General features: G+C 54.0%; 1 protein-coding gene across 1 annotated transcript in view; it reads right to left on the bottom strand.

Annotated features, from left to right (window-relative positions):
• LOC113269343 (guanylate cyclase D-like) overlaps positions 1-7603 on the bottom strand; it is a 37671-nt gene extending 30068 nt beyond the window's left edge. The window contains exons 1-3 of the mRNA XM_026518144.4: positions 6901-7603; positions 4119-4414; positions 1810-2164 (exon numbers count right to left, since the gene is read on the bottom strand). Coding sequence (XP_026373929.3) covers positions 1810-2164; positions 4119-4414; positions 6901-7603 — 1354 coding nt within the window. The remainder of the gene's footprint in view (positions 1-1809; positions 2165-4118; positions 4415-6900) is intronic.
• Positions 7604-13108: the final 5505 nt, after the last annotated feature.

The raw sequence follows: 13108 nt of genomic DNA, 5'->3' as shown, positions 1-13108 counted from the left end.
TGGAGACCGCAATGTGGGGGCCACAAGAATGGGTGAGACGCCAAGGGAGTGAGCGCGGAGCGAACACAGAAAATCTCCAAGCACCGAGCCCACAGGAGTCGGTGGTCACAGGTCAGCACAGCAGGAGAACAGAAAAGGTGCCAGAGAAGGAGCACGAGCAGGGGAGCCTGGAACGCAGCGGAGCAGCAGGGAGGAGGGAGTGGAGCTGACCACTCCCTGGCCGAGCAAGTCACAGACTGACAGCTGGCCCTGGGCCTCAGCCCCGTGGGGGCCACTGGGGGCCTCGATATGGCTGCTTCTGTTACGAGGGTGGTGGAGAGAATCAGTGGAGAGGATTCAAGAGAAGAGGGGAAATGACATTTAATCCACTTAGCATGGACACCATTTCGAGGAATCTTGTTGCCAAAGGGAGTCAAGGAATACGGCGGAGGCTGAAAGGAGAGGTGGATGAATGAATCTCTAAGGTTAATATTTCAAGACAGAGATAATCAGAGAAAACAAAGAACGCAGCACGTCCTCTTGCCAACAAGACCCCTGAGACTCAGACAGCAGAGAAGCCAGCCGTGGACAGGACAAGTCCAGCCAGTCCTGGGGTTCCTAGGTGCTCCCTGGGGGAGTGGTTTTCACTGAGAACCTGTGACCTCACAGCCCCTTCCCATCTCCTCGAAGTACAAGCCTTGCTACTGGGCTCTGCCTGGCCCCTGTGCAAGGACAAGTCGTTGAGGGTCCTAAGTCTTTGTTCCTATTTACACATGAAAGATGGAGACCCAGAGAGGGTATGCAACTTGCCCAAGATCACACAGCTAGTCAGCAGCAGCATTGAGCTGCAACCCTAAGTACATTTGCCCCCAAAGCCCTGCTGTCTGGTCTCTCAATCCATGCTGTCTGATCAGTTGTATTGGAGCCAATCGTGGCAATCCTGGGCTAGAGTGTGAGTGGCCATTTCTGGATCCCGGAGAGAAGACACATCCTGTGGCCGGTGCTGCTGCTCAGGCTCCCACCCCCCTTGGCGTCCCCTCGCAGAGCCCTGTCTCAGAGCACCTGCCCTACCCCGTTCCCTGTTACTTGGGAGCTTCATCATGGGTGCTGGCCATGAGCAGGATTCTTATCTGCCCTCACATCCTCAACTCTCAGCACCGAGCGTAGGACCCTGTGGATGCTCAGTAAATGTTGGCTGATGGATTTGTTGAATGAATGAATTGAAATCTGTTAGACGGTGAAGTGTGTGAGCCAGGGATGACGGAGGAGGGTCTCCTCTGGGCTCCGTCAGCCCCTGGCTTCCCCACTCATGGCTCTGATCACACTGTTGTGTTGTTTTCTGTCCTTGTCTCTGCCACCAGACATGGAAAGCAGGCCCTGGGGCTGGTCTTCAAGCACTTCGGCTCTATGAGGGCAGGGACATCATTTCACTCATTCCTGTATCCCTGCGGCTGTGCACAGTGCCTGGCACGTGGGAGGCCCTCCAGCAGCATTTGCGGAAGAGAAGCGGCAAAGAAACAATTGGGTGAAGGTAGCTTCGCGAGCTACCTGCTAGTCTGGGGAACAGATGACACTGGTCCTCCCCAGTGCGGGACACACACCCTAGGAACATAAAGCAGTTCACCCAGGAGCTGTGGGGAGCACGGAGGAGGGGCCCCCAGCCCTGACAGGTAAGACAGGTAGGATTTAACCAGGCAAGGTGGGGAGCACTCCAGGAAGAGGAAAATGCATTGGATGGATGGAAAGATGAATGGACAGATGGATGGATGGATGGATGGATGGATGGATGGATGGATGGATGGATGAACAGATAGATGGATGATGAATTACCTCTCACACATAGCATATTGGGGTCAAACCAGCAGCTGGAGTCACGCGCCGGAGGGGCCCCTCCTGGAAAGTGTATGGCCCTGTCCAGGGACTGCACACGCCACGTGCCTGTGTCCAGAATGTGGGTGGGGACCAGCTGGCTTCCCCGACCATCTGTGTCCAAAATGACATACTGAGCCAGCCTCCTGCCCTTCTCATCCGTCCGGATCCTCTGGCTAAAACCAGCCACGTTCAGAGTCCCCATATGGTCCCCCAAGTGGGCCCCGGAGAGGCCGGCACCACGGCTCTGAGAGCGGTTCAGGGCGTGGGCCAGCAGGACAACAGCATCATAGATGGTCCCGAAGAGCGGGGACACCTGTGAAAGAGACAGTCCCTCAACCCCATAACCCCGTGTCACAGACTCCCAGACATCTCTGAGCCCTGCCAGCCACAATCGTACAGATTATCACCCCCACCCTGGCCCCAACATAGCCCTCCCTGTGGTCCCACCCTGACCTCAGTCCCCATTCAGTGGTGGCATGGTCTCCGTGGCCGCCACCAACTCCGATGTCTCCCGGGCACCTCAAACCTGCCTGAGATGTCCGAAACAGAACTCCTGTTCCTCAAGGCTTCTGTCTGCTTCTGCTGCACAGACATCCCGCCCCCCCCCAATCTGGGAAATGCCTGGTGTCTCGAGTCCAGGTTTGATTCCCGCTTCCTCTCTTTCTCTCTTCCAGTTCATCTTTGAATCTTCTTGGTTCTATTCCAGAACTTATTCCCAACCCAACTGACTCCTCACCCCCTCCGCTCCTGCCATCTGGGTCCAGGCGCCCTCACTGCTCTCCCGGCCCACACAGGAGCCTCCTAAAGGCCTCCTTGCTTCATCTGCGTTTCTTCAGGCCACTTGGGCAACCAAAGCGATCTTTTTGAAAACCATAAATCAAGGGGCCCCTGGGTGGTGCAGTCGTTGATGGCCACCTCTTGGTTTCGGCTCAGGTCATGGTCTCAGGGTCATGGGATCAAGCACCAGGGCGGGCTCTGCACTCAGCACGGAATTCTGCTTCAGATTTTCTCTCCCTCTCCCTCTGCCTCTCCTGCTCGTGCTCTCTCTCTGTCTACAATAAATCTTAAAAAAAAAAATCAATGATTTCTTACTTAAAACCTACTGATAGTTTCCCATTAGTGTCCCATAAGTTGAGACTCCTTTACTGGCATAAAATGTCTCACATGGCCCGGCCCCAAGCTCATCTCGGACCCCTGCTCCCACGTTTCGTGACAGTCCAGCCTCTCCATGCCCTCTGCCTGTTTCTCTAGCCTCCAAAGCTCACTCTGCCTCCAGGACTTTACGCTCCTCACCCAGACCCGCACCCTGGCTGCCTCCTTGCCATGCAGGACTCAGCTCCCGTGCCGCCTCCTCGCAGTGGGGTTCCCTGCCTGTCCCAACTCCTGTTGCCCACTGCTCCATCCTGACCGCTCTCTGTCACTTTATCCTGCTTCCTTCTCTTGGCGACATTACCACGATTTGGATTTGGTTATACGGTTGCTTGGGTATTATCTGTCTCGCCCTAATGGAAGCTCGCTGAAGGCCAGGTCTGTCTGATTCACCACCGTGTCCCTGACGCCTGGCCCAGTGGCACAGCAGAGGGACCCAATTCACATTTGTCAGATGAATGTCTCGTTGTAAGGCCCTCCCCCAGCATCTGCATCCCCGTCACCACCTCCAGACACTGTTGCCTTCTTGTCACCAAGAAGCAGACATCCCACGGGGGACTCGAGCTGCGGAGCCCTATGCGCAAAGTGGAGCCAGCACGACCCTCCCCCAGCACTTCTCAGATTCACAGCAGCGACTGCAGCAAACCTTCCCATTCTCCCGCACCCCAACATCCCTCCTACTGATCTGCACGTTTGCTAGGCAAATGCGGACGAAGAAGAGGGAGAATGTCTGTGAGAGGAAGAGCAGCTGGGCCAGAAATGGAAATTGCAGGCGCTGAGCTGGAGATAGAGAAATAGAAGCAGAAAGTCACAAGACAGGGAGAACTGATGAAGCAGGCCAAGAGCGATTAATAGACACACACACACAAGCCAGCACGTGCACACACACACGGACGAGAGGGAGGGAGAGAGGGAACTAGAGATGGAGAGAGTACCTAGGGACTAGGCAGAGACACTTTGCCCAGTAAGGGACAGGTCACGGGCCCACAGTGGAGGTGGGGCTGAGCAGCCAGGTGGGTAGCTGGCCAAGGCCAGAAAGGCCTAGAGCGGGTGAGGAGCGCGTGTAACCGGCCCGCAGCCCCGCACTCCGGGCCCTGTGTGGGCCTGCACGGACCCACCTGCTCTGGGTCCAAGTGCATGGCCACCTCTCCACTGGCCCTGGCAGCTTCAGAGGCCTGATCCACGGGCCCGGACTCCAGGCTGATGGTGAGCACGGCGTCATAGACCTCCTGCAGGGGCCCGCTGTCGCCGAGGGCCAGGTAGGAGCGGTTCCGGTAGGGCAAGGCGAAGAGCATGGTATCGTAGGGCAGGAAGACCAGCCTCCCGTCTGCCAGGCCCCGGGCCCACGCTCGGCTCAGCAGGGCGCTCTGCTCCAGGCCGCCCAGGAGCGCCGAGTGCATGCACAGCACCACAACTGGGGTGGGGGGGTGAGGGGGAGAAGGGGCAGGCTTGTGTCTGCAGGCCTTGCCCACGGCCCAGGATCTGTGGCCCGGGAGAGCCGCTCGTAACTCTCAGGTCCGCTCCCTACAGTGAGCACATGCCTCTTTGCCTCCGAGAAGGAGATAGGCCCTTGGTGATAAGGCAGCCAGGTTCCTCCCCAGGCCCCCAGGACAGAAGAGAGCCCCTGCCCAAGGCAAGGGTCTCACACGTCTATCCAAAGTAGGGGTCCCCTGTATCTTTTCTCTCTTCTCCACTTGGGTCCCTGACCAGGGCTACAACCTCAGCCAACAAAGGGCCACCCCTCAGGTTCCTGCTGCAATCACTTTCTCTAGAAAATCCAGGAAAACAGCCTCCCAGGAAGGCTGGTGTCTCCTTGCTGGCGCCTGAGGCCCTGGTCATGTGGAAGCCAGAGCCTGGAGCCCTAGGCTCTGCTGAGCCCCTGGGTGGCCATGCTGTGTGGGCCATGGGCCACAAGCTACCTACTCCCTGTCCCAGCATAGGGGGGAGGACACTCACACACTAGAACTGGGAAGAAACAGAACCAGGGCTTCCTTTGCCCCATCCCTTTGGTCCCGTGTTTGTTCTGGCTTCTAACCAAAAAAACCCTTTGTTTGATAAGTTGGGGACACTGTTCTGCAGCTGGCCACAGGGGAAAGCTGATACCCACAACCTGGGAGGAAGTGTGGACTGAGATGGAGGGGGTTTATTAGCCTCGCGTCACTGATGAGGACACTATAGCACAGAGAGGTTTAGTGAGTTGCTGAGGTCACACAGCTGGTAAGAGGTGGGGCCAGGACTGTGACTCTGGCTATCTGACCCCCGAGAATATGCCCTGAACCACTCTGCCTCCTGGCTCCTGAAAGCTGGCAATTTGGTTGGAACTCAAAACTCTGCAGCAGGGCTGGAGAAGGAGTCTGACGAGGTGTCCCCCACCACCTGCCACCATGCTCCGGCCACACAGAACTGAGCTGTCCATCCCCCTAGTCCCATCCATTCCTCCATCCCCTTGCAGTAGCTCGTCCCTCTGCCTAGAACGCCTTCCTCCTCATCGCTGCCTGCAATCAGCTTCTTCTCAGGCCCTGCCCTGGCGTCACCTCCTCTGTGAAGCCCTTCCTACCCCCAAGCGAAGCAGCTCCCACCAGACCGGAGCTGCTCCCCGCTGAGGCCTGGGCACCCTCTCCCCATCACCTCCCCAGAGCCCAGCCAGGCTCGGGCCCGGGGCAGCGCTCGGTGACTCTTGGCTGAACGGCGTGTTTACGGTGCACTCAGCCGTGAGCAGCTGCTGCTTGAGGACCCTGCGAGGTGGGTGTCATCATCCCCATTCCACCTACTGGAAGACCGGGGCTCCAAGAAGTGAGGTCCTGCCGCTCCCGGGCGCGGGCACACCTGGGCCGGGGCTCCCTGTGCACCGGGCACGAGCTCTCAGGGCAGCCGCACCTGCTCAGGGGCCGCCCACCCGCCCTCCTCAGGCTTGGCCTCCAGCTCGCTCAGGTGGAGAATGCGGCAGCTACCGGGAGTTTCAGTTCCCCTGCCGCCTGCAAAGCGTTCTCGTGCTTGCCCCCGTTGTCCCATTCTAGGTTCCCTCTTCTACTCAGTTCCGTTCTTCTCTCTTTCTGTCCCGTTCTTTCTTTCTTTTTTTGTACTGCTAGTCTCGATTCGAGTTTCTTGACCATGATGGGCCCCAAGTCACAGTTTGAAATAAGCCCAGTCTAGATTAACTTCAAGGGCTCTTCTGTGTTCCAGGCGCCGCCTCTGCCTCGGTCTACCCACCGTGCCTCTCCTGAGCCGACAGGCAAGTGCCGCCTCCTCCCGGAAGCCTCAGACCCCCAGGGCCCAGCCCTAAACCTCCTCTGATTCTCCAAGCCCCGGCACCCTCGGATGGCCTTGACCTCTCTGTCACGACCACCTGCTTCTATACCTGTCTCTCCATCACATCGTTGTCCCCAGAGACCCGCCCCCTGGTGGGTCCTGTTTCCCCACGTGAGACAGCACTCGGCACAGCAGGGGCTTGATAAACCAGAAGCGGCTGGCTGGTCCGTGGAGTGTGTGCCTCTTGATCTCGGGGCTGTAAGTTCAAGCCCCACGTTGGGTGTAAAGATCACTTAAAAATAAAATCTTAAAAAAAAAGCCATTCTGACTCTCACCGCCTTTCCAGGCTCAAGCACTGCTACTCTCTCCTGTCCTCCAGCGGCCCTGGCAGGAAGCCAGGCAGCTCTGGGCTCCCACTCCACAACCAACGCTTGAATCCAGGCTCAAAACCCAACTGCGCCGCTTGCCAGCTGTGTGACTTCGGCAAGTTACATACCTTCTCTGAGCTGCAAAGTGCAGAGCTCAACGGGACTAGCTCACAGGGCTGCTGTGAGACGAAACGCAGGGCTGTCGTCAAGGGCTCAGGCCAGGGTCTTCACAGCCCTCCGAAGTCCCACTGCCCACCGGAGGAAGGCACCCAGTTACACTTACTTTTCAGGCCGTCCACACTGCAGAGCTGCTCCAGGACCTCTGTGGCCCCCTGCTCTCCCGGTCCTAGAGAGGTCACCAGCCCCACAGGCAGCCCATGTGTCCTGAGAGTCATGGCCACCTGCCGGGCTGTGGCCACCCAGATGTCCTGGTGGGAGGACACGATGGCCACGCGCGCCCAGCCAAAGTGTCTCATGATAGACAGCAGCACGTGGGCAGCCGACGGCAAGGTGGACACTAGTTCTCTTCCTCCTTCTGGAGCTCCGCACGCCCAAGAGAAGAGGGTCTTGCCCCAGCCTTGGGCCAGCAGGGCTGCTGCTTGGCAGTAACCAGGATCGACAGGGCCCACAAAAGCAGCTACGGTATTCTTGTGGGCCAGAAAAGTGGCCAGGGCGTGAGGGGTGTCACAGCCTGTGGGAAGGGCCACGGAAACCAGCCTCGAGCCCAGCACCAGTGAGGAGTCCTGGTTGGCTTGGTCCACGGCCAGTTGGGCAGCCACACTGGGGAGGGCCTGGGCAAAGATGGGGTCACAGTCCCAGGGACCCAGCACCCCTAAGGTGAAGGTCCCTGCCCCCAGGGCCAGATCCAGAAGGGAGCCAGCCCACAGGAGGGCACCCCAAAGCACCACAGAGAGAGGGGGAGGGAAAAAGGCTGTCCTTGGATGACTGACGGTGGCCCCCCATGGGCCCTGGGAGGACAGGCACATCTTCCCGTGGGCAGCACCCAGCACCAACCTTCAGGGTACAAGCCCCTCTGTAAGTCCTGGGAAAGGGGGACAAGAATAAAGTTTGCTTTCTAGTACTTTTGGCCGTTACTCCCTGCATGATTTTGAAGCAGACAGTCCTGCTCCCCAGAACGTCAGCCTCCTCATTTATAAAACGAGTGATTTGGACCCACCATGTCTGAAGACTGTCCCCCCTTTTAGGGGCCTAACATCCTCCTCGAGACTGACTCACAGCCTGGTGATGCCCGCGCAGTCCTGGCTGTAGCTCAGTCCCTCAGTGTGGGCTCCGGAGTCAGAGCTGGCCAGCCCTGGCTCACTGCTTGCCCTCTGTGTTGCCCTAGACCAATTTCTGAGGTTTCTGAGCCTCAGTTCCCTCTTCAGTAAAAATGTGGGAAACAAAGCCTACCATATGGAGGGACTGTGATGATGAAGTGGCATGACATGAGGCACTTAGCACGGTCCCTGGTACTTAGGTGTTCCATAAATCCTGCTTTTCTCAACCTATTATTTGTTTGTTTCCTGCACTCATCGTCCCAGGTGGGCCGGTTCTCCCGGTGCCCCTCTGAGCTTCCCCCGCCGCATCCCCTCAAGCCTAGCACCATCTGCCAGCACTTGACTCTGCTGGACTCTGGGGCCCTATAGCGTGAGCGTGTTTGTAGCAAGTGGATTTACAATGCACGTGCACAGTCCCCTCTCTAGTCCGCGCAGCCCTGTGCAGACAAAGCTCTTTCTATCTCCACAGCACAGATGAGGAAAATAAGGGAGACTGAATGGAGTTGGCAGAGAGCCAGGATGAGGACAAGTCTCTCCCACTCATCCTCCATCCCACACAGGACCTACTTGATGAGGACATTTGGACTAGAGCACCCCCCCACACACTCCATCCCACTGTCCCAGGACTTCGATGTCCACCTTGCAACCCTGCCACGTCTGCTTGGTCATGGCCCATTCCCCAGCCACGCCCCTCAGCCAAGGCCTCTCACCCATTTCGTGCAGCCTGCAACTTTCCACTCTGGGTGCCCCAGGAAGGTATAAAATCCAATCTCACCCTTAAGAAACTGTCAGGCCAGTAGAGAGGTAGGTTCCAGCCAAGAGAAGAGCTGACCACAAGTGCAGGCAACAGGCAGGACCAGTAGGGAGGTTCTGTGAGCTCATGGAGGGCTTCCCAGGGGAGGCAAGCTGGAAGCAGCCTACGCTTGGAAGTGTAGGTCAGGAGAGTGAGGGGATGCCTTCTCAGTGCCAACAGCAATGGTCTGTGCAGAGGAGGTCCTTAGAAATTATGTTCTAGGGGCGCCTGGGTGGTGCAGTCAGTTAAATGTCTGACTCTTGGTTTCAGCTCAGGTCGTGATCTCAGGGTTGTGAGATCAAGCCCCATGTGAGCACAGAGCCTGCTTGAAAGTATCTCTCCCTCTCCCTCTCCCCCTCCTGCTCATATGTGAGCTCTCTCTCTCTCTCTCAAATAAATAAATATGTCTTTTAAAAAAAAAGAAATTATGTGCAGTGCAGAGAAATAAAGAAGGTCCTTGGAATCACACAGCGGAATAAACCCTGATTTTATCACTCACTTGTCCCTGACCCTGGAGAGACGCTTAACTTCTCTGGCCTCCTAACTTTCTCGTCTGCAAAGTGGAGATGACAATAGCTATCTGGCAGATTTTGTGGCAAAAACTAAAATGCATTGAGTATCTACAATGGGGATGTCATTGTGGTAGGGAGGTAAGCAGGTGGTAAATAGCACTTGCTAAACAGAAGTAAGTGGGTACTTACTTGAAACGGTCATCATCAGCCCCAGCACCGCCACCACCACGATCATCGCCATCTTGGGATCTTTGAGGAGTGGCAGGGGTACTGCGGTATAGAAACAGCTGGACAGGGAGGTGGAGGTCTGAGTTTCAGTCGCACTCCTGCCCCTGACCCCCTTGCGGCCTCAAGCTCCGTATCTGTGAAAGTAGCCAGTTGGCAGCGCTGGCCAACCCGGAGCCCTTCAGGCCCATGAGGCTATAGTTCTCCCAGCTCTGGGCTCAGGGACTTGGGGAGGGCTGCTCTCCTGCCAGCCCCTGAGGAGCACTCTGCACCCTCCCTGCTCTTCTGTCATGATGTCTCCTAGCATCCCCAGCCCTCGGGATGGACCCCCCCCCCCCGCCCCCCGGAGCAGCTGGGCTTGTTCTGGGCTCACAGAGAGCTAATTGTCTCCGGTTGGAAATGTAAGCATACATGCATGATACTAATGACAGCTGCCTCTCCCCCTAATTTGTACTTTCTAAAGCACCTGTGATCCACTACTTTGCCTTGTCCTCTCAGGAGCCCCAAAAGAGACATTTTACCCTCTTTTTCAGAGGAGGAAACGGACTCTGGGGGAACTGCAATGTGTCTGAGCTCTCGCCAAAAGTCAGGGCTGTGTTGGAACTGGAGCTTGGCTTCCTACCTCCCAACCCAAGACAAAAATCGCCTTTTTCTCAAACACCTAGAACATCACAGATGAAGGATCCTTGAAGAGCTAAACATCTAAACCTACTCTTCTGTGTACAAATAGAGAAACTGAGGTACAGAAGGCATATGGCTTTTCTTCAGTCCCACAAAGCAGCAACAGGTTCCCCTGGCCCCACAGTCCTGCTGGCCACACTCAGGTCCCGGGAAGCCTACAGCTGATGACATGCAGGGACTCAGAGGAGACTCAGGCCTGGAGCTACTCTGTTGCTGACTTGTGGAACAGAGCCCACACCCCTTTCTGTGCCTTGGTTTTCCCATCTGTACGGAGGGGCTTAGTTTTGATGTGTAGGTCTCCAAAGATCATTCAGCTCTAATGCTCTAGTTGTCAGTAAAAATCAGGAACGTCCCATGTCTCAGCCCTTCCCCCAGGAGTGTGTGAGCTGCCAGCGCTCCCACCTCCAGCACAATGGGTTAATTCAACATCCTCCTGGGGAAAACCATTTGTATTTTTAAACTCTAGGGGATGGATGCCAATGATTACGCACAGATTGCTTGGCTCATAGAGCCAAGCCTATTGAATTAATCAACTCATAATATCAGAACCCAAAAAGATAAAGTTGCCTTTGGCTGCATTAAAAGACAAATGAGCAAAATAAAAAAGTTAGTAAGAACCCCAGGAAGGAAGAGGGAGGGTTCCTGTTAGAGCCAGGACCCCTTCAACTCCTGTAGCCAAAGGTCACCTTCTGTTCCCCCCACCAGCCTGGCTCTTCTTGCCTTCCTTCAGGCAGCTTCCCAAGGACCCACCTGCCATGCTGTGCCAGGCTGTGCCAGGCTGACTCACTGTCTCTCTGTGGATCCTAAGGTTGCTGCACCAGGGTCTTAGATGTCAAGCTCTCCAAGGAACTTTGGCTTGGGGGGCCCCCATTCCCACCACAGGCCCCATGGTAACACTCCAGCTCCAGCTGCCTGTCAGCTTCCCAGGGCTCTTGCCCAAGGAGTGCCTCATATATGGCTCATTTCCTCCCTGTCCCCCTCAGAGGCCTGAAGAAGCCACCTGGAAAATTCGATCTATTCAAACCCTAGGGCTCTAGGGAGCCAAACAGAGAAAGGAAGGAGAGAATGAAGGAGAGAGGAACTGAGGGAGGGAGGGAGGATGTCTTCAGCACTCCGGACAGCTCCAGACTGTGCTTGTACTCCCTGGAGGAAGGAAGGATGGGCTAACACTAAAGTAACCAGCATTACTGAGCATCCAGTATGTGCCAAGCCCTGTGGGCAGTATTTATACAACCCAGTGTGACAGGCATTATTGTTATTCCCACTTTACAGATAAGGAAAATACCACTCAGAAAGGTTAGGGAATTTGAGCAAGTGCACAGAGCTAGTAAGTGGCAGGGCCAACTACAAGTCCAGGCTTCTGCTCATCACACCACATTGATTCTTTGGGATTATAATGGTGATTTTTCTATCTTCCTTTTGGGGGTGGGCCCTTTTATGGAAATAGATACCATGGTCTAGTGGATTTTCAACTCTTCCTTCTGCACCTGTTCTCTCCTACCTGGGAGAAATTGACCTTTACCAAGTACACTAAGTATTTACCATGTGCTAATGATCCCAACTCATTTAATTTTTACAACAACCTTGTAAAATGGGTGTTGTATTTTGTTTTCTTCACATCACTTAATTCATACTCACAACATTTACTGAGCACCTACTATGTTTCAGGCACTGTTCACCTAAGATACATCAACAAACAAACAAAAAAGCAAAGTTTTTTTTCCCCCTCACAGAAATTTCTAGTGGGAGTAGGGCATCAACAAAAATACACATGATAAAGAGTTGGATTTATTTTTTATTTTACAAAGCGATAGGTGGTATAAAAAGAGAAAAAGTAAAGAAGGGTAATAATGTTGTATTATAATTCACTATAAGTATTTTCTGTATTGCTATACAGTCTTCATATTTGTAGTCTCAATGGTCAAGGAACACACTGGATGGATGTGTCACAAGTTAGTAATTATCTTTTTGTTGGCTATTTTTAGCCCTAATCTTGTTCTGGAAGGATCTTAGGGCCTTTGTTGATGTGCCAGACTTACGCCTGTTGCTCTCAGATCCATTCACTGACCTTTCCAAACCTGACTGGTCTCCCAATAGGGAGGTTAGGGAGGTACCGCTGTCTCACAGAGGGCTGACCCTGAAAACTTCATTCCCAGCGTCTCTTGCTGCTGGTTTCTGGCTGGATCTAGCCATAGGAGACACTCACAGGAGACTGGAGGCAAGGAGAAAGTGAGAAGCCAGAGAAGCCCCACCCCCGCCCCCACATGTGGAAAGGATCCCAGTGATGTCTCTCTTGTCCTGGCCTCTTCAAACATCCCTCCTGATGTGGCTCCAATTTCTGGGCTCAGGTACTACCACCTCCTTCCCCCCCCTTCCCCTCCTCCAGTAGGGATGGTAGAGATTTCCTGCTGTCGCCAATGTCTGTACTGCTTGATATCCCAACATCTTTGTAATCACTCTCCCACTCTAATTTCCCGCTATTGATATAATGATGAGGACTGTGTTTTCGAGAATGTACCATGACTCATACACTATATATCTGAGTTGTTTGCAATTTCTCACCATTATGAATAATTCCTTAATAGATATCATGCCTTTATCATCTTTTGAATTTTTTCCTTATGATAAACCTTTAGGAAGAGCCGTACTAGATCAAAGAATAGGAACATTTTAAGTTACTCATTATATATTGCTTCATATTATAATGAATTTATGTCAAGATATTCTTTAGATAATTGGAGACATTTGAATATGGACAGAGCATTAACTGATACGTGGTTATTAAGATTTTTAGGTGTAGTAATGATAAAGTGTAAAGAAATTTGCCATTTGTTTTCAACTATGCATATTTGAATTATGCAGAGAGAAATGACATGATGTCTGGGATTTGTTTTGAAATTATCATACAAAAGGGAGAGAGATGAAGTATGAAAATATCTTAATTTTTGAATGTAGGCTATGGTTGTACTTGGGCTAATTATAACTATTCTTCCTGCTTTTGCT

Source organism: Ursus arctos, unplaced genomic scaffold, assembly GCF_023065955.2.
Source record: "Ursus arctos isolate Adak ecotype North America unplaced genomic scaffold, UrsArc2.0 scaffold_22, whole genome shotgun sequence".
In the NCBI taxonomy this organism is placed as follows: Eukaryota; Metazoa; Chordata; class Mammalia; order Carnivora; family Ursidae; genus Ursus; species Ursus arctos.
Note: the sequence above shows the minus strand (reverse complement) of the source record. Positions and strands in the feature narration are given on the sequence as shown.